The following is a 23,498-nucleotide window of genomic DNA, read 5'->3' as shown; positions in this document are numbered from 1 at the left end:
AGCAATTTATTAATTAAACACCTAACTATATTTGCTTCTGGTTTTGCAGCACCTATATAAAAAGCTGGGTCTCATGCAAATGAAGAGAGATTTTTGTTTATTTGTTTTTACCTTTAGAGTCACAGAAAATTCTGAGTTGGAAGGGACCCACAAAGATTATAGTCCAACTCCTGGCCCTGGACATGACAAGCCAAAGAATCACACCACATGGTTGAGACATTGTCTAAATGATGCTTGAGCTCTGTCAAACTCAGTGCTGTGACCGTTTTCCTGGGGAGCCTGTTTGCATGCCCAGCTACCCTCTGGCAGAAAAACCTCTTCCTAATATCCAAGATAAACGTCCTCTAACACAGCTTCATGCCCTAAGTCTCCCTGCTTTTATACTAAGACTGGAGAAAAAGACAAAAATGGAAGCTTTTTCAGTCTTTAGGGCCACCCAAGACTTTGTATGTCACGTGTACACAAAAGATAGAACCAGGAGTTCTTAACAGGCTCACTTCACCTTGTGGAAAAAATAGGGCAAAATTTACATCACAAGACAACAAGCTGAGTAGAATAAACTTACTGTGCTGAAGCCTCCTATCCTGGACAATCAGAAGTCATAACAGAACCGGTGATAAAGTTTTTTCTTCTAGATGGCAAGCATCTGATTCAAAAATGTATTGAACAGTCGTCACTAAACTGAATCTGTGGTGCAGACTTCACTGCACTCGACAAATAAACATGCTTATGTTCGGGATCATGATCTCAAGCAAGACAAACTTCACCATCCTGGAAAACTTCGTAAGAGGAAGGAGAGATGTTTCTTATTTACACAGTTTTCTTTCCACTGGGGAGACATCTATAGAAAATTCAGTATTTCAAATTGGTGGTCTTGACAGGTTGTAAGTAAAGTCTCACAACTGGGTATGTGTTTATTAAGTAGACCAGTACACCAATAACACTAGAAAAAATACAACAAGTAGAAAATAATTTAACCCAGAGTTTAGTCTCAATATTTTCTTATTGAGATCCCAAAGCAAGGAAATGATGCTGCAAGACACTATTTTAGTCTATTGATCTGTAAACTGAACAATGTTTCAGATAAACAGGAAGCATCTTCAGAAGCTTGTGGAGCCTGTTCCCCCATTCCACTGCTGCACATTAAACCTGGAACTGAGAAATTAGGCAGCAACAATCTGTTTGCAGCAACAGAAGACAATCTATCTGCCCATTTTCTGGCTTAGTGATGAAGTGGGAAACTCTATGTAAAAAGAAATATTTGAAGAACATACATTAGTATAACTTTAGGGAAAGCACTGCAGATTAAAAAAGGTTTTTAAGAAACACTACTTAAACATTTCCAGGCCCTTAAAAAGGGCCTGGAAATAATTTACATTTTGGAGCAAGAGTAAGGTGAATGACATGAGATAAGCAAAATAAATTTCTCAAGGTAGCACTCACTTAAATGAAACATTCAGGCTATAGGAGCTCTACAATGGCTATTCAGAGCAGGTCTTACAATGCCTTCTTGTTTCACCTAGCCATTACTCTACTTGTTTGACTTTAAAAACCCTTTAGCTAGCACTTGTACTCTGATACACTACATTCTCATCAACAAAACTGTTTTTATAGCCATCAGTACTCAGTTTTCAATTCTGATTTAGCAAAAATATCCTAAGTTATGCTACTGAATACTTTCTTCTCAGAACCATATCCCTCTACAAAGAAACCATTTACCTACCCATTCCTAAACTCACCTTCTTTGTTTGCATTTCAAAAATCAGTTTCTTTCCCACAAGTCCTTCCTCACTCCACACACACACTTTATAAATGAGACCCACTCCCACCAAGTTTCTGTGTATCACTTCCAGATGACATGAAATAAAAGAGCCTACTAATTGCCCTGATGGTGCAATAGAGAAAGGATGAACATTAAACTCTGCCCTACATGAAGGTTAAGTATTCTGCTTTGCATTCACACATATTCCAGTGGTTGGTGGACAAAAGAGAAGCTTCCTATAATCATTCTGGTTCTTACATGCTGAGAAAGCCAAAGAATGAGAAACTGAGTTCTTCACCTGCAGTAAGATGATCATACAGGAAACACTTTCACAGTCATCTCAACTCACTGACAGTTCTGATCTCTCCCACAGAACATCCTGCTTGCTCTAATGAAACAGGTGAAATTGGACAGAGAGGGGCTGTTTGATCCCTTATTCTCATATAAGGCAGTTGATTGTGTTTTATTCTCATTTCTGAACACAGAGCTAGAAGTCCATGAGAAACAGCAGCTGTTGCCTGAGCAGACCCAATGGTGGAGTGGCATGCACATACGTCAAATACTGGGAAGGCATAAAGGCAGCTCAAAGGTTTGAGATGACAAGGACTGGATTTTCCAAGCCTCTGCTTTTATTTACCACAAATAGAACATTTCTGATTGTCACTTAATTTAACTTTTCACTTGAGAAAGACCACTACTGCAAAAGTGAAAAAGCTGTATCTGCTGGATGCACAAGTAACTCACATTAGTGCAAGGTATGAGGGCACAAAAAGACAGTAAATAAATATCTGTATATAAAGATCAACCATGCAAAACACACCCTAAGTCTACCAATAAATTTTAAAAATTAGAATTCCCACCTCTTGTGTCAGCATTCACACTGTTTGCTCCCAAAGTTTAGCCAAAGGCCTGTCCAAATGCTCGGCACTCTTGCTTACATTTCCAACACCCAATTGCATTAATAATGCAATTATTAACTGCACTTAATAATGCAATGATTTGCCCTATTTTTTAAAGCAGAACATTTATTCTAGCACCCAGCTATCTGACAACAACAATATGTAATTATATCAGATTATGTAGCTTTCTCTTCTCAAGAACAATTTCTAGTTTCTCTGATAAGAACAGAAGAATGGTATTTAAATTTGGTACCAGACATCAGCTGCACTTCAGCAGAACTCTGTTTCTTCCTTGTCTATCAGAACTACATTCATAGCAAGGTTCAGGGCCTTGAGTAATTGAATTCTACTAAGGAAAACCAAAGGTCTTCAATTTATTTTTTTAGAGAGCTACTCAGTCTATCCCAGGTTATGTGATGAAAGAGGCATGGTATAAAAAAATACTGTTAGATGAAAAACCAGTTGACCTAAACGGTATTTTCTTTTTAGCAGAGGCAAGACAGTTTATCCTGGGGTCAGTCCAGAAATTATTTATTTTTCATATAAAATGAAACATTTCATCAGACTGTATATCGGCAGACATCTCACAAGGCACTGCTTCAGTCACAAAGTTGTAATTGAAGAAGGACTCTATTACTTGTTTCTAAAAAGAGCTTAATCTCTTTAATCCAAGTTATTCCCGATTGCAGTGGAAAAAATGTATTTACAGAATTTTGTTTTCCTCAAGAAGCATTCTGTGAAAAGAATATAGCCAGATATGTACAAAAAGTTCAAAAGTAGGATATCAATTTAAATAATGAATGAATTGATTTATCTTCCATCCCTATGCAGAAGAGGCAGTATGATTTAGGAAAGGCAGGACATACCATTTCTTGCCCCTGTATTTCAGTCAAGTGAATAGTTAAGATTAATTTTTATTTTATTCAGCTGAAGAATATACTGACAACTTGATAAAGATGATTACAATCTTATTTACTCAAATTAACAATTGTACTAATCAGTGTAAATATCTGGGTACTAATCTTTCCTTATTTCAACAGCAGTGAAATTATAAGAAGTACATACTCCATCTTAACCACCACCAACAGCTATGACTATAAACACGTCCCTGTATAATAATTAAAGTTTGTACTGTACTTACAGACGTGGGGTTTTCAATACCTGCAAGTAAGGTTAGGGTCAGTATTCCTTGATAGAAGCAGTTCGACAGTGTTCAAGATGTTCTCCTCAGAAGCTTGTGCACTACACGCTGCCATCAACACAGTGTATTTATCTGTTTGGAAATTTGCAGTTAGATAATTACATATGTAAATGTAAATACCATGCTAATCAAGAAGTTCCTTTAAAAGTCTTTATAGTTGCTAGAGTTGCTACTGAGATTTGGATACTCTATGATATTTGGAAAAGGCTAACTATCTTGTTTTCCTGCCTGAAAATCACCAGAATGATCAAGTAAGACAAAGGCACCTGAGGAGATACTCAGAGGTATGAGAGTGAATCACAGCAGTAAAGCGTCTATTCCTACTGAAGTTTAGAACAGCTTGAAAGTACCCCAAAGCTACAACAGGAGCTTAACTATAGATGTTTATTTCTCAAAACACATTCCACACCAGTAGATTCACTCCCTGTTCCTCCCCTCCAGTAAATGGAAGTACTGCAATGGATTGAAAAACGTACATGAAATGTATTATGAACACATAGCTACAACAATTCTGGGGAGAACAGAGACCCATACAAAAGACACTTGAAGCCAAAGGGCTTCATGATACGTCTTAAGGAGGAAGAATTAAATTTATTAACTTACTATGGTCCAGTAGTGGCAGGAGAACTACTAAAAGTATTGGTCTAGATGTGGATTTAAAGAGCATCTACACAGTCCATAGGAATACCAGCATATTTACTTCTCCAGCTCTGAAACCAGCTGGGTGTTACACACCACCCTGGCTCACAAATCAAAACTGTACAACTGCTGTTTGCCCAAAGAACCCAGGAGACCTTCTTTCCCATGATTACCACGGTTTCCATATGGGAAACCTAACACCTCAAGCACCTTAGTTAGTTGGCCCCAATGTCATTTAGAAAGCTGCCATTTGAGTAACTGCCCATTTTGCTTACTGCACAACCTTATTAACAAGTTCCAACATGCCTCTATCCATCCAAGAAGTATAATATCAGCTGCACCTACTTTATATCCTGTCAAGTGTTACAACATATTTTCTAATTTTCTTGTAGAAATTTTAAGACTGTGTATAATTAACATCCTCATTCTTCAATGAGGTCAGATTTCATTATATTTAAAAATGAAAAGTTTGTCATGTACGTTACCCCCACTGCTTTCACCACTTCTTGTCCTCCACCTCTACAACTTAGTTCTACACTTAAATTCATTTGGTTTTTTAATATACCATCTTTTAATTTTTAACTGCCTCATGTAGAAATTACTTGATATGCTAACAAATTTTTACTCAAAATGTTTAACCTGACTATCAACTAGAACATGAATGGAAAGATGGCAGGACTTTAAATAAAGCACTGTCAATATGGGAATGGTATTTGGGAGGAACCTGCAGCTGTATTCATTATCTCAGGCAATGATAAAGACTGGGAAATTAATTTCTGTTAGCCTACCTATAGCCCATACATGTGAGCAAGAGACAAAAGAAGAAAAGGGAAGAAACACCTTGGAATTCTTAGATTGCTCTTTTACAGAGAATAACTGCTAAACGACTGCAAAAAATGTAAGTTTACATTCAGACTAGATGAAAACTCCACTAGTTCTAGTGAAATTTTTCCTCAAGGATGCAACATTCTCAACCCATCACACAGTGAATGACATATTAGATCTTGTCGACTACCAAAAAGGGTAAAAATTAAATAACCAGTGGTAAAGAATGACAGAAGAACGACTCAAGGTGATTAACAGTATAGCTGTTTATTAAGGTTATAAGCATTAAAGGGTAATTACTATAGGATCACTCGTATGATTGCCTGCTGACGTAAAAAATAGCAGGAGGGCTGGTGAGATTTAGTACCCCCTTAGGATAGCACAGCTTTACTGAACACACGTGTCCTGACTCAAATCAATGACTTCCAGGATTGCTGCTGGCTGGACAGTACTCTGCTGCCCACGTGCCCTAGTTACACTTTCCCTACACAGTCTAACAGGGAAACAAGCCAAGAAACCTGATCCTAGCGAGGTGCCACTTTGGGCAAAAGAGAGTTATCACACAAATTAAAAAATGCCATACATTTGGTTACCTGGTCAGCCTCAACTATTGCCCATAGCAGTTTCTGCTCCATTTATAGCTTTCTACAGCCATAAACAAGGAACAGGTACAAACTGTAGGCAGACACACAGAATTTCTCCGAAACTGGCTAAAAGGACAGTGATTTAGAAGAAGGGATGATGGCTTTTGGTGTGGGCAATCTACTCTAATCTCATATTCTGATCAACTGCTAAGAGGTTAGAGAAAATTTTCAGAGCCAGATTTGTACCATCTGCATTTCAGTCTACTACTACTGCAAATACTGTCAAGTTACTTGGAAAATATGATTACTTTTCTTACATACTTGGCTCTACTGCAGGATAAATATTCCATGTCAATGAAAGAGATTGAAAATAACCACAATTTAAGTATTAAAAAAGTTATTATTAGGCAAATAAAATTGACAGAGGAACTGACACTACTTAGAAGCTCCACTGAACTCTTGCAGAAAAAGGTGATATAGCAACACACTGAGTAAGTTTTTTTTAATAGAAAATAGAAAAAATGCACTCTAGTTTTAGAGAAGTCCACATTAGTTTCCCATGAACTGGAAAGCTATTCATGTTGTTTGAGATGTTATCTGGTTTCTGCACGTACACAGCTCATAACAGGATCAAACACAGTAAGTTTTACCTGTGCAACTTTATACTACAATTTTTGAGCAAGTACTTCCAAACACTTTTTTAAAAGGTACTTGGGATTTGGGAGGTGTGGGGGAAGGTGGAATTGAGAGAGAAAAAACAAGAAAACACATCAACTGATTCCAGATCAATTCCACAAACAACCTTTTTTACTTTAAAACTACTTCTTTTCCCTCAAAACTGTGAAAAGTAGAGTGGGTCTCAGTTCCAAAACTCAGTTCCAACTCCAAAAGTTGTGATGTGAACTTCTGATTTTTTTATCCCTACACATGTAAACAAGAGAATAAGGATAGGGACAATGTCTGGTACTGAGCACTACCAGCCAGTATTTTTCATTCCCATCTTACCTATTTCAAAACATGCATTAGCCCCTCTGTCCAGAAGAAGACGTACTACTGCAAAGTTAGCCACACTGGCTGCACACATCAGGGGAGTCCATCCAAACTGAAAGCTAGTTTCTATGCTGATACCTGTCAAAATTTAAGAAATTAAAATCAGGAAACTGCATCACAACAAACACACTTTTATAAAACTAACTTGCAATATGTATCATTACAGAGGATACACCCTGATTGCATTTAATACTAGGGAGAGAAACCGTCTATGACATTTTCTTTTTTTACCACATCTTTATTTAGGACACCAGAAAACAACTTTTAAAACTAACATTAATGTTCTCAATCCAAGGAGTTAAGTACCACAGAAAGACTATATTGAAAACCTCAAACATTTAGCTGCAAAAGTAATTTCATATAAGCACAGAGAATCTGTTTTCTCTACTTCTGTGCAATACCTTTCTTCAATCAAAATGAAAAAAATTGACTCTTGCCAAGCCAAGACTACTGTGGGAGCAAACTACTTGTCAATTAGGATCACAACATCTAGGGTTTCCTGATTCACAGCTCCTTGTATTCTCTGTCCTGCAAGACAGTCAGCTAGCAGATTTGTGTTTGACACTCACAAAATACTATCTCAATAAAAAGGAGAAAAAGGAGACTATGCAAGGTTCAAACACAATCGTCAGAATTGTTTGTTACTCTTTATAACAGCCAGAATGGCCAAAACTGCTAGGAGCATGCCTGTGAGACAGCCCAGCCTTCCCAAATGCACCCAGAATCAAGTACCCAGAATCAAGACTGAGATGCTCATCTGACAACTTTTTAATAAAAACTTGTATGCACTTTTCAATCCTTCAACAAATATTACTTCCTCTAGAAAAGTTTCCATCAGCTGGTTCCATATTAGTCCTATAGTAACCATGGATAATCAAAAATAGTTCTTTAGGAAAAAAATTCCAAAAAAACACCCAAAGCAATTTGTGACAGTTAAGCTACATGCATATTTTTTCATGCAAAATGAGTACTTTCCCTGTCTTGGTACTATGTCAAAGATGTGTTCAGTGTAGCAATATAAAGTCATTTAAGATGAGGGACTAACAGGTCATTCTTTAATTTCTTAAGATCACTGGAATTGTAGAATCAATAAAGAGGCAGCAGCAATTCAATGAAAATCCTGTGTTGAAGCATTCTAACATCTGCAAGCTACAGAATTTACAATCAAATCTCCTTAGCAATGTACACATACTAGCTGCAGTTAATGTCACGCTAGCCTATCTGAAGTGTACAGAACTTTTCATTGAAGTCCAGAGTTCTACAAGGGGAGCTAGAAAATGTCCTTTAGCAGTCACATCAGAAGTTCCTTTTAAGTCACTTCAAGAATTTAGCAAGCCTGATATTCAACAGCCCACTAAAGTAATATACTAGTATAAGAAAATAATACCCCAAAACTGTGACCTGCTCAGTCTTTAAAAAGTCTCTTTTCCTTGTGAGAAGAAAAGCAGTCCATGTTAACTACAGCTCCCATCTAAAGCTTTCTACTTTAATACATACCAGAACAACAATGACAAATGATCTGGCAGTTACACACAGACTTCTTAAAACACTTGAGAAGGCATTTTCCTCAATGCTTTCTTTACATGCATAGCAGCCAGTATCTGCCATGATGCTGGTGCTTTTTCCAGGTTCTAGAAGTAGAACGGTCTACTTGGCAATATGTTTTCTGTCCTGCAGTCTCCTACCATTTGGTAGTGATTGCATCTAAGTACCACCTAGTGTGAAAGTCTCAATGCAAACAACCTGTAATCTCAGAGGAAGACAGAAAAAGGACAACTGAAACAGGAACAGTCATGTGGCTTCTTCGCTATAGGAGTTTTTGACTGAACTAGGAATGTCTCACCTAGATGACTATTCAAATAGGTCATACTCAAATTCTCATTACATGAACTGCTATTGAAATAAGCAGCGTTAGTCCAGCATTTAAAATGGCCCTTGAGAAATCCTTGAGAAAACAGCAAAGCCCAGAAAAAACTTCTTTGTGGAAGATCAGACCAGATCCAACAGCCAGAGAGAAGTGAGGCTGCTGCACTCCAGAACAGCAGGTCCAACCCCTATCAATGCTGAGCATGTATTCCCAGCAGACCCACACACCCCCACTGGCCCCAGGGATCAACACACACCAACAGAGCACTCTGATGAACACAGCAGCACTGGTATCATCCTGTCATCCATTCCCTCCAGCTGCTGCCATCACAGACACATGGGCCTCCCACCTCTGATCCACTGCTGCGAATGGCACAGCTTTCTCTCACTCCTGTCTCTACAGTCACTTGGTCCCAGGCGCAAGGACCTTTTGTTGCAGCTGGGAGGCCCTTGCTCTGAGTCTCTATTTTGCCTGCACATGGTCTCTGCTTCTCTGAGACTGTAGGCAGGGTAGGCTGCTGGCTTCCATGATGGGCCTGAGAGGAGCTGGACCAGGGCATTATTTGGGCTTCCCCACCTGCCATTATCCGTGTTCTTCCGTAGGTATGAGCAGAAGAGCTTTTCAGTAACTTGGCCCCACAACTTACAGCTAGGAGACAAACCAACATTTTCTTTACAATATGAATTACAGATAAATATCTTCCTGCTTAAGCAGCAAAGGGGAGAAACACATTCTTGCCACAAACTACAGCAGAAACCATGTGAAGAACATGAACAACAGTGAAGCAAAAGAATAGCAAAGGAAGAACTGCATTCTTTTTGTGACTATTACTGTTTCTCCCATATCCCTTTCAGATACTGACTGTGGCCAATAACAGCTATAGTAGAAAGGCTGTTTTCATAGAGAAAAAAAATGTAACCTTGCTAATTAATTCCATGTTTGACACCATAAAGATGAAGTCTTGACTTTCATGCAGTTAAAGAACAGCTCTTAGTGTTGGAATCCATTCACATTCAGACACCATTTACCTGAAGGGAAGTTCTAAAATGCTTGATTCTCTAAGACTTTTCTCTAGTAGAAGCATTGATTTAAGTCTGTCTGCACTTGGGTCTGTTCCCACACGACCTTAAAGCTGAGTCATATTGGAGCTGCTGCTGTCTCCCTCTGCTGGGCTAGCTGTGGTGGTCACCTGACGCAGGGTTCAGAGTCCCGAATTGGCTGAAAAATTATTCCCACAGGCTAGGCACCCTCCCATTCCTGCTGCTTACTACTACTTATAATTCCCTGAACTGGCTCACAAAAGATGAGAAGAGCTCCAGCACTCATTCAAAAATATAAGTGGAGCAAACTGTTGAAGGAAAATGGAGGATTTGACTGTAGTTACATCTTTAATCAGTCTAAACTGTCATGAGGTCATACTTTTAATTCCATTTTAGGAAATGGAGTACATTAATTCCATGGTGTTAAGTATTCTACTCCTAAGGCAAACCAAAATGTCCAAATCATCTTTGAAGGTGCTATTTGCTTGCATTACGTTTTATGACATGACTTCAGAAACTTTTCCCTAAGTTGCCATTTAACAGAAGTGGTAAGGAAAAAACACTGTGCTTGTCCATCTCCTAAAGAAGCTCTGTAAAACTGCTTCAGCATCAAAAATACTAAAGCAACACCTAATCAAGCCAGAAGACAACACAGTCTCGCTCTACCTGAAGAAACAGCCCCAGCTGTTGCTAGGAAATCCACTTCCAAGACAAACCTTAAACTTGGCTGACTGCTGGTAGTGAGCCTCCTACAAGCTCTACCAAACATATCCTAAAGGCAAAGATTTAACCTGAGCATAGATTCCCTGAAGGACAACGTTACCTTTCCTCAGAAAGAGCTCCATAATATGAAGCACTATGTTCTACTGCTTTGCAGAACAGTACTGGATGGGTCAGAGTTTTACTGTTGATCCTATTTTAAGGAAATTACATGTTTTTTTAAAATACTGCCTTGTTTGTTTCAGGACACAGGAAACTAGACTACATGAATCCCTGGCCTGAACCTATGCATTTACAGAAACCTATTACCTTCCAACAGCACAGAACTGTCCACTGTGTATCAGGCATCAGCACAGCAAGAGAACTCTTGCTGTTAGACTGCAATACAACAATTGTGAAAATTGCACAATACAACGATTGTAAAATGGATGGTGTAGCAAAACAATGAAGCAATCTGATTCACAGACATCACCAAAACTTTACCCATAAATAAGAATATATTTTCTCAAAGCAAGACAGACGTATTTCATGCTTGTATTGCACTTCTTGTACTTCAGTCTGTGCAGCAGTTTTGCTTAATGTAAAAAGAAAGGCACTACCCCACTGTGGTGAGAAAGCTGGCTTCTAAAAGGGCAAATAATGTCATTGTTTCAAAACTCAGAAAAGCCCATTGCTAACCAATAAACTACTTTCTTCCCTAAGACAGATTTTCCTCAGAGAACAAGCTCTTGGTTACTATATTCTCCTTGCTTGCTGAAGCAGAACTTCCTGACAATTATCACTAGGCAGGTCAACTCAGCTATGCAGTTTCTGATTGCCCTGGATGCTTCAATAAGTGATCCAATCTTCCTAACACTGATTAACAAACACATTAAAGACAAATGCCGAGTAACAGAATAGGGAAAAAGGCTTTCAGTGTTAAAACAGACTACTTTTTAGAGACAAATGCCACAAAAAGCCTGTTAGACCTTTCAGAATCACAAAATCTTTGTTCAGCTGATGTTGCCAGGACAGCAGTATTACACAGGGCACATACCAGACACCTAACAGTGCAGCGGAGGAAAAAAAAAAGAGGAAAAGGAATTTCCAAACTGAGGGAACATTAAAATAAAAAAGGCTAGCCTCTCCTTCTTACCCCATGCTGTACAACTTTCAACGCCAAAGACCACCCACTGAATTCTCCCCGTCAATTTAAACCACCTCTAATTCAGTGTTCGTAATTGCTATCTGCATGTTAAAGATGCATCTGAAAACAGACACCTTATTTCATAGTTCAAACATTATCTTTTTCTCAAATTTCAGGGCTCCTGACTGACAAAAGAAACATAAATTAGAAGGAACGTGCTGGAATACCAAATCTGAGTCACTGAAAAACTAATTTAATCTTTCAAAATAATGTGTTGAACGTTATGCAGGAACATGTGAACGTTTCCAGTAAAGGATATGAAATCTTGTTTTAAATGAGAAAGTTTAGTATTCTTGCCGAGTTCACTAAAAACGGACTTTCCTCACCCGAGTTTAAGAGTTCTTCAATTAATGACACATCCCCACGAAACAGAGCCTTCTTTAATGCCTCATTCTTGTCCACCTGCAACATTTGATCCAACAGCTAGATAAACAAAGAAAAATTAAGTCAAAATCTGGAGACTGGTTCAAGGTAAAAACACTATAGTTTGGTTTCAGTATAAAAACACTAATAATCTCTGAAAGGACATAGCAAAGAAGAAGACGGGGAAAAGCAACATAAAACTTCTGTTCTTCCATCTCTGTAGATTTGTTCAGGATCTACTATAAAGCCTAAGTCTGAAAACCAATTTTTCTGAGAGGTTCCATTCTCTGAAAATGGAAATATCTTCTTTCTCAACAGACCTGCTATCCTCCCACGCTGCTCTCAATGTTACTTACCATAATTTGATTTCAACTAAGATTCTTTTTCATATTGTGACACTAGAAGAACTTTGCAATGCATTTATGTACCTTTTTTTTTTTTTTTTTGTCCATTTCACATATTGTGAAGCACAACGTTAAAAAATACAACTATCAGATATGAAAGCTTGACCATGAGTCAAGGGACCTCAGTGACTAGCTGTCTGGTCTAATAACCAAAGTCCGCTGCTGTGAGGAATTACAGTTCCTCAGTTACCCTAATTCTGTGGTGATAGGCACTGTCCTGCATCATAAACGTTCTGGCTGAAAAAAAGCACTGACCAGAAGACTAGTTTATGCATCAGACAGTTGCTCAATTTAAGTTGTTTTCAAAAGCATCACGGATTTGTTCTCTATTAAAGCTGCAGGTGCAGCTGAAGATTGCTGCTAGAGCTACATCAAGTGTACAAAACATTTATATACACTGGTAAGCAGAGAACTTATTATTCACTAGTTTCCCTAGAGACAGAAGCAGGTATGAAACAAAGCTGTCTTTTATCCTAAGATTTCAACTCTCAACATTATAACTTAGAAATTTACAATTTTTACAGCAAATTATAGCCAGACATCTTTCCAGCAACTTTTGTAAAGACTAACTCAAATGCCTAGAGAACCAAAGGTGAAAAAGTCAGTAGAACAATTTAGCCCTATTTTTACTCTACTCAGACAACAATTTCCGATCAGCGCGCATCTTTGGCTAGGAACATACATTTTAAGATGAAGACCTGTTAAACACTGGCTATAACCTTTAGCCTAAGACTTCAAGAACTCAATTGCACTTTCATTTTTCAATTCTGGTCATGAGACAAACCGACATTTAAAAACCCTCAGAGACTCTACCTCGCACTGATGTATACTTCACACCTGCTACATGCAATAAAATGACTGAAAACTTCAAGTTAGCAAGAAACATTCTCAAGAGATTTAAGACATAAAAAAGCTTTACAGGCCCGCGGCCACTTTCAAATTTACTCTCATGCTGAAATATGATTCAGACTAGGGTCTGCTATTTCAGGGAAGAAAGAGCTTTTAAATAAAGATTGAGGGTTTCTGTAATAAGATAAAGCCCTACAATTCAGGTTTTGTTTACTGGATTGAGGGTACACCAGCATTACACTGATAGGAAATAGCTTAAGAGGAATCACCAGCCGCACCCTCCCCCGGGACCCACGGCGCTCCGCTCCCCTCACGGCTCCAGGCCGAGGCCCCCCACCCCCGGCTGGCGGGCCCCAGGCGCAGGGAGGCTCAGGCTCAGCCCCACCTGCGGCTCGTGCCGCACGACGCCAATGTCCCAGTCGTCGCTGTCGCTGCCCTCGTCGCCGCCCGCCACGACGCGGGACGAATACACCGCGGCGGCCATGGCGGCGCGTCCCGCCTCAGCACGGACAGATCACGCGGCCGCGGCGGCCGCTTTCCCGCGCTCCCGGGCCCCGCCCCCGGCCACGCCCCTCGGGCGGAGCGGGGAGCCGCGCCGTGAGGGGAGCCGTGCCCGGGCGGGGAAGGGCGGCGCTGCTTCGTGCTGGGCAGCGCTGTTCCGCGACGGGCCGGCCTGCTCCGTGCTGGGCAGGGCGGCACAGCACAGCACAGCGCCTGGTATACCCAGGATCAGTGACAGCGGTGCTGTAAGCACGTGGAGCTGTGGCGCGGCGCACTCGTGGCCGCTCTGCTTTGCGCTGGCTGGGCGACGCGGTAAAGCCACGTGCCAAGTTGTGTCTTAGGTCTGTGGCTGGTCTGTATGTGTGGGTTCAAGGTAAAAGATACGAGTTCGTTTCTGTAATTGCTGACGTCATTTTCATGCTCTTTCCAGCCACCTGACCTGGTAGCTGCCAGTGAAGTCACTTATGTGTGTGTACACGGGGTGTCACAGAGGCCGGGCCTGCGGTGGGGACACTCGCTGCGAAAGCTGGACAGCAGCCGTGCATGACGAGCCAGACTTTGCCCCTCCGGCCTGGCTACATAGGGCATTGCTTTAAAATTCAGAATCGTGGTTCGAGCTCTTTCTAATAACCGGTAATAATGTCTCTTCCATCACAAAGTTTGTGCGAAACTCTTTAAAGAGCAAATGACGACTGAAGTTCTGTATTTCATCCACAGGCGTCATTGCTCGTTGAGGTAATATCAGGCTTTGCCCCAGGTTGAAATGAAATTGAGCATCTGCTGACAGAAGTGGAGTTTGGTCTTGGAGAAGAGTACAAAATGGTAAGTGTAGTCGTTGTGCCCATGACACTGTAAAATTGTAATTCTGGCAAGTTAATTTTAACAAAAATTACCCTCATCTTGCTGAGAAGGTGACTGTGGAAGGTTTTTTTTGTGTTTTTTTTTTTTTTTTTTTTTTTTTTTTTTTTTCTCCCACCTAACTTGTTTCTTAATGTAATGCAACATGTAAGGCAATAAGGCAACGTTTTCTGTGTTGGGATTTTCAGATTAGCTAGAGTTATGCCTAGAACATACTGAGTGCTATAAAAATTGCGCTTATTAAAAAGAAACCTGCATGGTCTGCATATTTCAATAGTGCCCGCTTGAATTGCTGCATTTTCTGGATTTTATTTGCTTGTCTGTTAAATATGACAGCTTGTTTGCATTAAAGTATAATGAAAGATTATTAGCAACAAGGAACTCTGGTGTAAGAACTAGGTGAACATTTTAAATGAAATCCCATGAGAGAAACTTCCAGTTCTGGAAACGTGATAGACATGCAAACCTCTTTCTCTTCACACAGACTCCCTGGAGCAAAGGTTGTTAAAACTGACTCAACTGTAATACATGTTTCTATATAAAGGCTCCGATTTATATGCTTATTTTGGATTTACCTGTATACACTAAATCTCTGTTTAAAATATTTGGTTGATGAAGATGTAATATTTACCATGTGTGATCATTGAATGGTTTTGTAGCCATGTCAGTTCTTATAAAATTGTAAATTTTATTCTAAGTTTTCAGGGTTTTTTATTACTGGTCTGCATATTTCTCATTTTCTGCAGAGGAAAAGTAGTATTTATGCCTTTTTTGTGTAGCTTCTGTATCTGTATTGATTCTACTGAATTATAAAATTCTCAACTTTATAATAACCATAACCAGAGTCAAGCTTCCATATTATTATTCATTTGGCTTAGTGGTGTTACAGAAGATGGACTTGCTAGTAGAACTTGCATCCTCAAGGACTAAACTCTAAAGACAACTGAATGTGAGGTTTTTCAACTGATATCACATGTTCCAAGGGAGTTATTTCTAACTGGTGCTGGTACTATGAATAAATTCATTACCTTTAATACACTACCAGTTGTTTAGTATTTGACAATTGTGATTTATTTGTGCTGGTTCAGGTTTCAGATTTGGAGACAGTTGGTTTATTTGTGATTTTTTTTTCCTTTTTTTCTGCATTATAATCTATTCAAATTAAAATGACAGTTTTAAAAACAACAGACACTTGAGATGCAACCTGCATACTGCTGCTTTCTCAAAGGGCACCACTCTAGGAGGGTCATTTTCAGTAACAGGCCTGATAGTTCCTAATGTTAAGAGAAAAAAATCCCAACTCCTTTCAAAGGCTCAAAGTGTAGAATAACCTTGCAGCCAGTGTACCCAATAGCTGTTTCAAATGTGAACAAGACAATCATACAGAAGCTCTCTGTATGATCTCTCCTTTTGTGTTTGCTTGGTAGTGTAAATCAGACATTATTGTTGATGTAGACTCTCCTACTTCTTTTTCACATTCTTCTTACTCCAGTTTATTTGTGACCTTGAAATCTGCCTTCATTTTTCAGCTAGGCAGACTTACTTTGGTTGACGGTATGGTAAGTCCTGGCTGTCATCTTTATTTGCCAAATACCGGTGTGTTTTTACTTACTCCTATAGGAACCTTTCCCAATATCTTTTCCTTCTGTGCAATACTCATTTTACGTGCAGGAGGTGATTATAGAATGGCTCAAGCTGGGAAAATTGTAAGAGATCCTCATTTTCAGAGAGACTTGGTAGCTCTGAGTCTACAGAATTGACAAATTACCAGTAAATGTTCAGCTGGGAAATGGTGAATTAACAGCTGTACCAGATCCATGGTTAAGAGCAGTACATCCAGGAATTTGTGTAATTTGAAAAAAGTCTCATAAAGTAGCACAAGTGATTGCAATTTAACAGGTCACATTCATGAAACAAATGGGAAACAAAGTACCTATATTATCCTAGATGAAATTTCAGCTGAGTTGTAAATAGCTGTAGCATCTCTTATATTTAAGGTATTTCAAGTGTAAAGATGGATACTAATTCTCTTAAAAGCACTTAAGTGGTCTGTATTATTTCTGTCATCTGGAATCACCCTTAGTGTTAAATTAGTTTTAGTTTTGCCATCCTGTTTTGTTATGAGATACTGCACTGCAGCAAATTTAGTTGTTCATAATTATTTCAGTCATTATTCTAATGGACTTAAAAAGATGGAAAACATTTCATTTTATCTGTTTTGCTTATAATTCGTTTTTTACAACTGTATTCCTCCTGTCCACTTTACCAAATCTGTCTGGATAGTACCTGAGGTAAGACTTTTGATCTGCTGCCAAACACCTGAGTTTAAATTGCATACCAACTGGTTTTCTGTTTGTAAAATTTGTTTTCTAGTACATTAAGCATTAAACCATTGTCAAAATTCCCCATACTTAGTGGGGAATTCATAGACATGATATAAACCTGAATCCTGTTGTGAAAATATCTCTTATTATGACAATAATGTATAAAAAAACCTTGAACAAGAATTAGGATGTTGAAGAGATTTTCTTTTATTTTAGTGTCACTCAGGCAGCTTTTAGCTTCTTTCCATAATACCTAGAAGCTTTAGTCTTATGTAGCAAGTCCATGTCAGAACAATTCCTGATATTACTAGATGCAACCTCTCTATTAAAAATTCCTCATTCCTCCACTATCTCTACTCTGTTCTATGCTGTTTCGTCCCCTTAATCTTAACTGGCAGTACTCCCACTTCGTTATCATGGTGAGTGCCTTCTCGTTTCAGCCTGTTGACTCTCTGCTGGTACTCAGGCAACCACTTGTAATAGGATTGCCTGTCTCTTAGAAACTCAAATGTTTGAATTTTCTAAAGGCAGTTTATAATGATCAAGTGCTGCTTTGAGCTTTCTACACCATTTACCTTTTATTCTGATATCTCACTTCGTCTTACTACTTTTGTCAAGATTGAAGGTTATCCACGCATTCAAGTATATTCATATATATGATATTTTTATTGGTTGCCACATTCTTATTTTGCTTTGACAAATTCAAGAGGAATACGGCTTCTTGGAAAAGAGACAGCTTTTGATTCAAAACCAGATTTTGCTTTCTCATGTTTAGTGGTTTGTATTTTCTTTCCTCTTTCTTTTCTTCTGTTAGCAAAGCATACAATCTGATTGTCATGTCTTCATACTGAATGGCCTTGCTGTCATAGGTTTACCACAGGTTTTTAAGTCTTTGGTTATCTCTTACTTTTACAGCTGCTGAGGCTGCTCACCAGTAGTCTCTGGGCATTGTGAGAACTCCCACACATATATTGGCTTCTGGACTTTTTTTTGCGTGAAGTTATTAAGTCAGGATGGTATTTTATATTATGATCTGTTATTTTGGCTCTCCAAAGTGATACTAGTAATTCAGAGATCCTAAAATCTCAGTTTCTCTTCTGAGAGGAACTATTCAGCCCTCACTGAATTCCTAGGATGTGTTAACTGAACTTTGCTACCAATTCCTTTAATCTCATCCCTCTCTTCCAGCAAAGTCAGCAGTCTCTCCTTTAGATCTGCTTTAAGGTCTTCTCTTCAAGAATAGTTGTGAAACTATCCACATCCCCAGTAGTATAAACTAAATTGGTACAAATGCCAAAAGTCAAATCATGAGAACATACAGTGTGGGAAAACCATTTGAAGATGTGCTGTTCTCTAGCTGTCTTATGCCTGCATCCTTATTCTGCTCTCCAAAGTGATGTGCCCAAGTGTCTACCTGTGGAGGAGACTTTTATGACAGTTGGAGTTATTCTGTCACAAGTAACAGGAAACCATAGGTTGTCCTTATTGGGCATGTGGGAGCAGGTATGCACTGGGGATGGCCTGATTATCTTTGGTTGACAGCAGACTGCAAATGACCAAGCAGTATGCCCGGGTGGCCAAGAAGGCCAGTGGCATCCTGGCTTGGATCAGAAATAATGTGGCCAGCAGGACTAGGGCAATGCTTGTCCCTCTGTATTTGGCACAGGTGAGGCCTCAAATCCTGTGTTTAGTTTTGGCCCCTCACTACAAGAAAGACATTGCATGGTTGGAGCATGTCCAGAGAAGGGCAACAAAGTTGGTGAAGGGTCCAAGGCAGAAGTCTTATAAGAAGTGGCTTGAGGGAACTGTGGTTGCTTAGCCTGGAAAAAAAGGAGGCTCAGGGGAGACCATATTGCTTTCTACAACTGTTTGACAAGAGGTTGTATTGAGGTGGGATTCAATCTCTTCTCCCAGGTAACAAGTGAGGATGAGAGGAAATGGCCTCAAGTTGCACCAGAGAAGCTTTAGATTAGATATTAGGAAAAATTTCTTCACTGAAAAGGTGGGAACTCTTTGGAACAGGCTGCCCAGGAGAGTTGTAGAAACACCATCATGGTAGTGTTCAAAAGGCACGTGGATATGGTATTTGGGAACGTGGTTTAGTGGTAAACATGGTGATGCTGTGTAATGGTTGGACTTAGTGATCTTTTCCAAATGTAACGATTGCATGATTCTAAAGGAATGATTATTGAGCTTATAGCAAAAGGTTCCTTCCCTCTAGTAAATCCCTCATATTTAAATGGCCACAGTCCAGCCTCCTGTGTGCTCATATAGAATCATGTACGTAGGAACCTGTATATGTATCTGCAGCTTTTTCTCTCTAAGTCTCTGACCACTGACATAATTCCTTCATTAAAGTTGCTATTGCCATAATTATAACAGTTCTCATTACAAAAACCTCATTGGTTTCAGTGCATGAAATCAACAGGGATTAGTATATTACAGAAGATACCTTCTGTCTAATTGGTGCTGTAAAATACTCAGCAGTTCCTATCTACTTTGATACTATAAAATTCCCTGCGTCCTAACCATCCTATATACCAGAACTGTCCAGGTTATTGAGCATAGCTCCTTTGTTAATGCAGGTGTATAAGCTGCCAACAGCTGTTTGATCTAGATTTCTTTCTCATAATGCTTTCCTACAAGGCTTACCTTGCACTAAAGTTTTGGAAACCAAGTTGCCTATGAGGTTCTGCAATAAACAAATTTGCCATATAGTTATTTTCTATGATCTTCCTTGAAATACCCGTTTCTTTAACCAGGTCATCCAAACTCATCATGGAATGTATCTGAAATCCAGATGTATTTTGGGGGAAAATGAATCATATGGCTTACACTAAAGAGCCATCATCATGGGTTTCCTTGTCCACAGCAGCCAGTTGTAACAAACCTCTAATTAACCCTTTGGCTAACTTTCTGCAAAACCACCACATGCTCCTTTGGCAGCAAGCTCTGACTGGTCATTTCAAGTGGACAGGATTTTGTAATAGGCAAATATTCCCACCAGCCTGCTTCATAATTTGCTAGTACTTCTACTTAAATTATTCATGATGTAATAGAATTAACTGGCAGGAATGACACTGAGGGATTCTTATTATTGTCAGCATCTAGAAGAACAGACAAAAGACTGTTTTTTAAATAAGATTTTCCCGGTACATGTAAATTTCATCTGGCTGTCACGATATCTAGCCTCTGATTCTGAATTCAGAAGAGTCCTTGGGAAATTAATGGTTTTAGCTAGCATCTTTTTTTTGGTTTGTTCAGTTTGGTTTTCTGTTTGTGAGACTTACTTGGTTTCTGTTATCTGGAATAAGATGGACAAGTTTAGATGAAATGACAACACAATTAAAGGCTGTACCATAATGCTGTGGAGAAAAAAAAAAAGAGGAATTCAGTGTGCTTGTTTTCGAATTTTTTCTTTGCAATTTTCACATATTTACTACACAGGTTTTTGAAGTGTTTATGTTTTAGTTCTTACTAGGCTTTGAGTTTTTCAAACAGTGTATATGCAAATATTAAAAATAAATCAGAAGACTTCAACAGAGACAATGCTATTTCACCTTGCTTTTACCTAGCCTGCTTTCCTGTTTATTTCTACTTTTAACCATCCTTTTTCCATTCCAGCTCTGAAGAACAAGGCATACTATTCCACTTCCTCTTTTGCATGGGGAATTTTGCTGCCTCTACAGTTGATCTTGCTTAAAGATCCTTGTTTTACAAGCTTATAGTATCACAGCAAGAAAGCAAGCTGTGTTAATGATACAATACCAGTTAAGTTTGCATGAAGACTTATCCAAAGGGGAAAAAAGACAGGGTAGGGGAGGAAAGTGAATTACTCTTCGCACTCATCACTGGGGTAGGTAAACGTTTGATTTCTACCAAACTGAGGGCAGAGAAAATTCCCTTTGTTGGGATGAGGCCAGTGGACAAGTAAAACTGTGCAGCTCGGTAGTGCTGGCTGTTGGAAGACCTTTAAGACTTTCTCCATTTTTAACAAGTCATCACTTTTTCCTTGAGCCCTCTGTTACATCAGTAGCAAACAAAATACTGTTAAAAACTCAAGTCCTCTTTAGGCTTTGCTTTGGCTAGAATAAAATGAGATCAATACATTAAAAATCGAATTTTAATGTTTTACTAAGCTATGTTTATACTGAACTGAGAAGGCCTTTACACCTCAAATCTTTTAAAGGAACCATCACAAAAAAACCTACAATATTGAAAGAATATTTTTAAACAGTTCAGTAGATTGTAATGATAGAAATATTATGGCAATATGGAGAAGGAAACAAAAACTGAGTCTGTCACAGTAGACATTATTTCCTATTTCAAATGCTTGTAGAGCTTTAAATGTTTACAGAAAGCTGTTTGCATGGCAGTTAAATACAATGAAAAATCTTGTTTCCATCATTCCACAACAGCTCTTTTAAGAAAATGTATGAACATACTGAAGTTACAGTGTTACATGCTTAGTCCTGCTGTGGTCAAAGACACAAGCATTCTAATCTGGGATTACTCAAAAGCATCAAGTACCAGTTATTGATGCATATTGCTGTTACGATCTGTGTACTAACGTAGAAACAATATTTATTATTTAAATACTATTTAGACACACCATTGTGCTTGTGTGTACTTTACTTAATCTTGTAACATTTGCAAAGCAACTTGAGATCTTCCAATTAAAACAACTGTGGAATTCTAAGATGCTAAATTAAATGCACTGATTTTTAAAGCAAGTAATAGCTAAGAATCTATTAAATCACGTAGATTTATCCTGAAGTGTATTGTACTAGGCTAGGAAATGACACCACATTTGCTTACTTCAAAGATAATTTGGTTTTAGGTCCGCATGCCACTAGTGTTAGGGTATGAGGCACATAGGATGTGTGATGTAGCTCTGTCTTGTACTACAAAAGTATTTCATTAACCCTGAGCACAAAAAAATGCCACCTTCTGAAGTCAGTTGAAATTTGGTTGTCAACAATAGAGATGGCAATAACTGGCACTCCCAGTAGTTAAGAACTCCAATTCTGAGATTTAGTTTCATTCCTTGTAATGTGATTGTACTTTTTTCTCATTTTCAGTCTGAGAAACACTGCAGTATGTTGCACTCATTTATTTTGAGCAGTTCATGATATTTTTGCTGCTTTTTTAACCTGCCAAATTAAAAAAAAAACAACCCCAAAAAACCATGGAGCATGTTACATGCGTCTTAGTCTGTCACATATTCTTACATATGTGTTCTACTGAACAGCGGTCTTGAAAACATCAATGTACCTTTCTAGAAAATGGGGAAGATATATTGAGAAAGCCCAATAACAAGTTCAAGGTTGTATTTTCTAATAATTTCCTTGTAACAAAAATTAGCTAGTGCTGGAAATAAGACTTGAAATTACACATTGTGTGTAAGTGTAGGTGGCCAGTATGGGAAAGTTCTATTTTTCCATAAGCCTTGACTCTTTTCAGGACTCTTTTTGATCAGTTTAAGTTAGGATTTGTAATTTTTCTGTATGTATTTTTGATGCTCTATATAAAGTATACACGATTGGAAAACATGGTTTTCACAGAAGTTTTAAATAGGACAAACGGCATCTAAGTCTTACCTACATTACCTAAACAGCATAGCATGGGTATTTACAAATAAATCTGTTGACAGCAGTGTTTGTTGAAAGAAATTACTTTTTTAAGGAAGAGCATTAGCCTGGAAAAAAGGATTTCTTCATTACATTTGGAAGCAATATTCAGCCTGTCTATCCTTTCAAATAATTTAGAATTTTTTTTTCCCCTGCTTGTACTGTTTCTACTTTTGGTACGTAAATACAACTTCTGTTTAACATATTGTTGTTATTCCTGCCTCTTCATTTGGATGCATTAGCAAAATAGTCTTGTTTTACCAGCCCATGACACTGCTGATCATTTTGCAACACATTCTAATGTTAGACCTTTGAGGTTACAAAGCTGTGAGTCACTGTGGAAAGTATCACAGTCAGCAGCAGAGAGTCACATCATGTCCTGTTGTGGCAATTAACTTGCAATTAACTGGCCAGAGCCCTGGACAATTCAGGGACCACAGTGCATATGAGTAGGTGTTGAGGATGTATATTCCCACAGTAGGTCATTGCAACTCCACTTCTTGCATGCCTCTTCAGATCTGTCAGAAGCACTTTCCTGAATTGGTACCAAGATATTTTGCTTTCATCTGTTCTCCAGGTCTGTGGGACAGAAGGTGCTTCAGTGGCATGGTAAGAGCAAGGCATTTATGATTGACATGGTGCTCTTGAAGAGCAGGAGCCCTCTGAACACAGAGGATACCTCTTGGTTCTAGTATCCATACTGTCTAATCTCAGACTTTTCATTTTCACTTGGGAAAAAGCAATAAACAATCTTTTTGGATTAAGGAAAATTTTCTTGAATGTAGTTTTTTTTGCT

The 23,498-nt window shown here is 38.7% G+C and overlaps 1 protein-coding gene across 1 annotated transcript in view; it reads right to left on the bottom strand.

Annotated features, from left to right (window-relative positions):
• The window catches only part of ASZ1 (ankyrin repeat, SAM and basic leucine zipper domain containing 1), a 37,338-nt gene extending 23,456 nt beyond the window's left edge, over window positions 1-13,882 (bottom strand). Inside the window, exons 1-4 of the mRNA XM_066320281.1 lie at window positions 13,775-13,882; window positions 12,100-12,196; window positions 6,916-7,038; window positions 3,823-3,934 (exon numbers count right to left, since the gene is read on the bottom strand). Of these exons, the coding sequence (XP_066176378.1) occupies window positions 3,823-3,934; window positions 6,916-7,038; window positions 12,100-12,196; window positions 13,775-13,873 (431 nt within the window). The 5' untranslated portion in view covers window positions 13,874-13,882. The remainder of the gene's footprint in view (window positions 1-3,822; window positions 3,935-6,915; window positions 7,039-12,099; window positions 12,197-13,774) is intronic.
• Between the last annotated feature and the right edge of the window lie 9,616 nt (window positions 13,883-23,498).

This window comes from Sylvia atricapilla, chromosome 5, assembly GCF_009819655.1.
Source record: "Sylvia atricapilla isolate bSylAtr1 chromosome 5, bSylAtr1.pri, whole genome shotgun sequence".
Classification (NCBI taxonomy): domain Eukaryota; kingdom Metazoa; phylum Chordata; class Aves; order Passeriformes; family Sylviidae; genus Sylvia; species Sylvia atricapilla.
The sequence above is the reverse complement of the archived record's forward strand: the minus strand, read 5'-3'. Positions and strand labels throughout refer to the sequence as shown.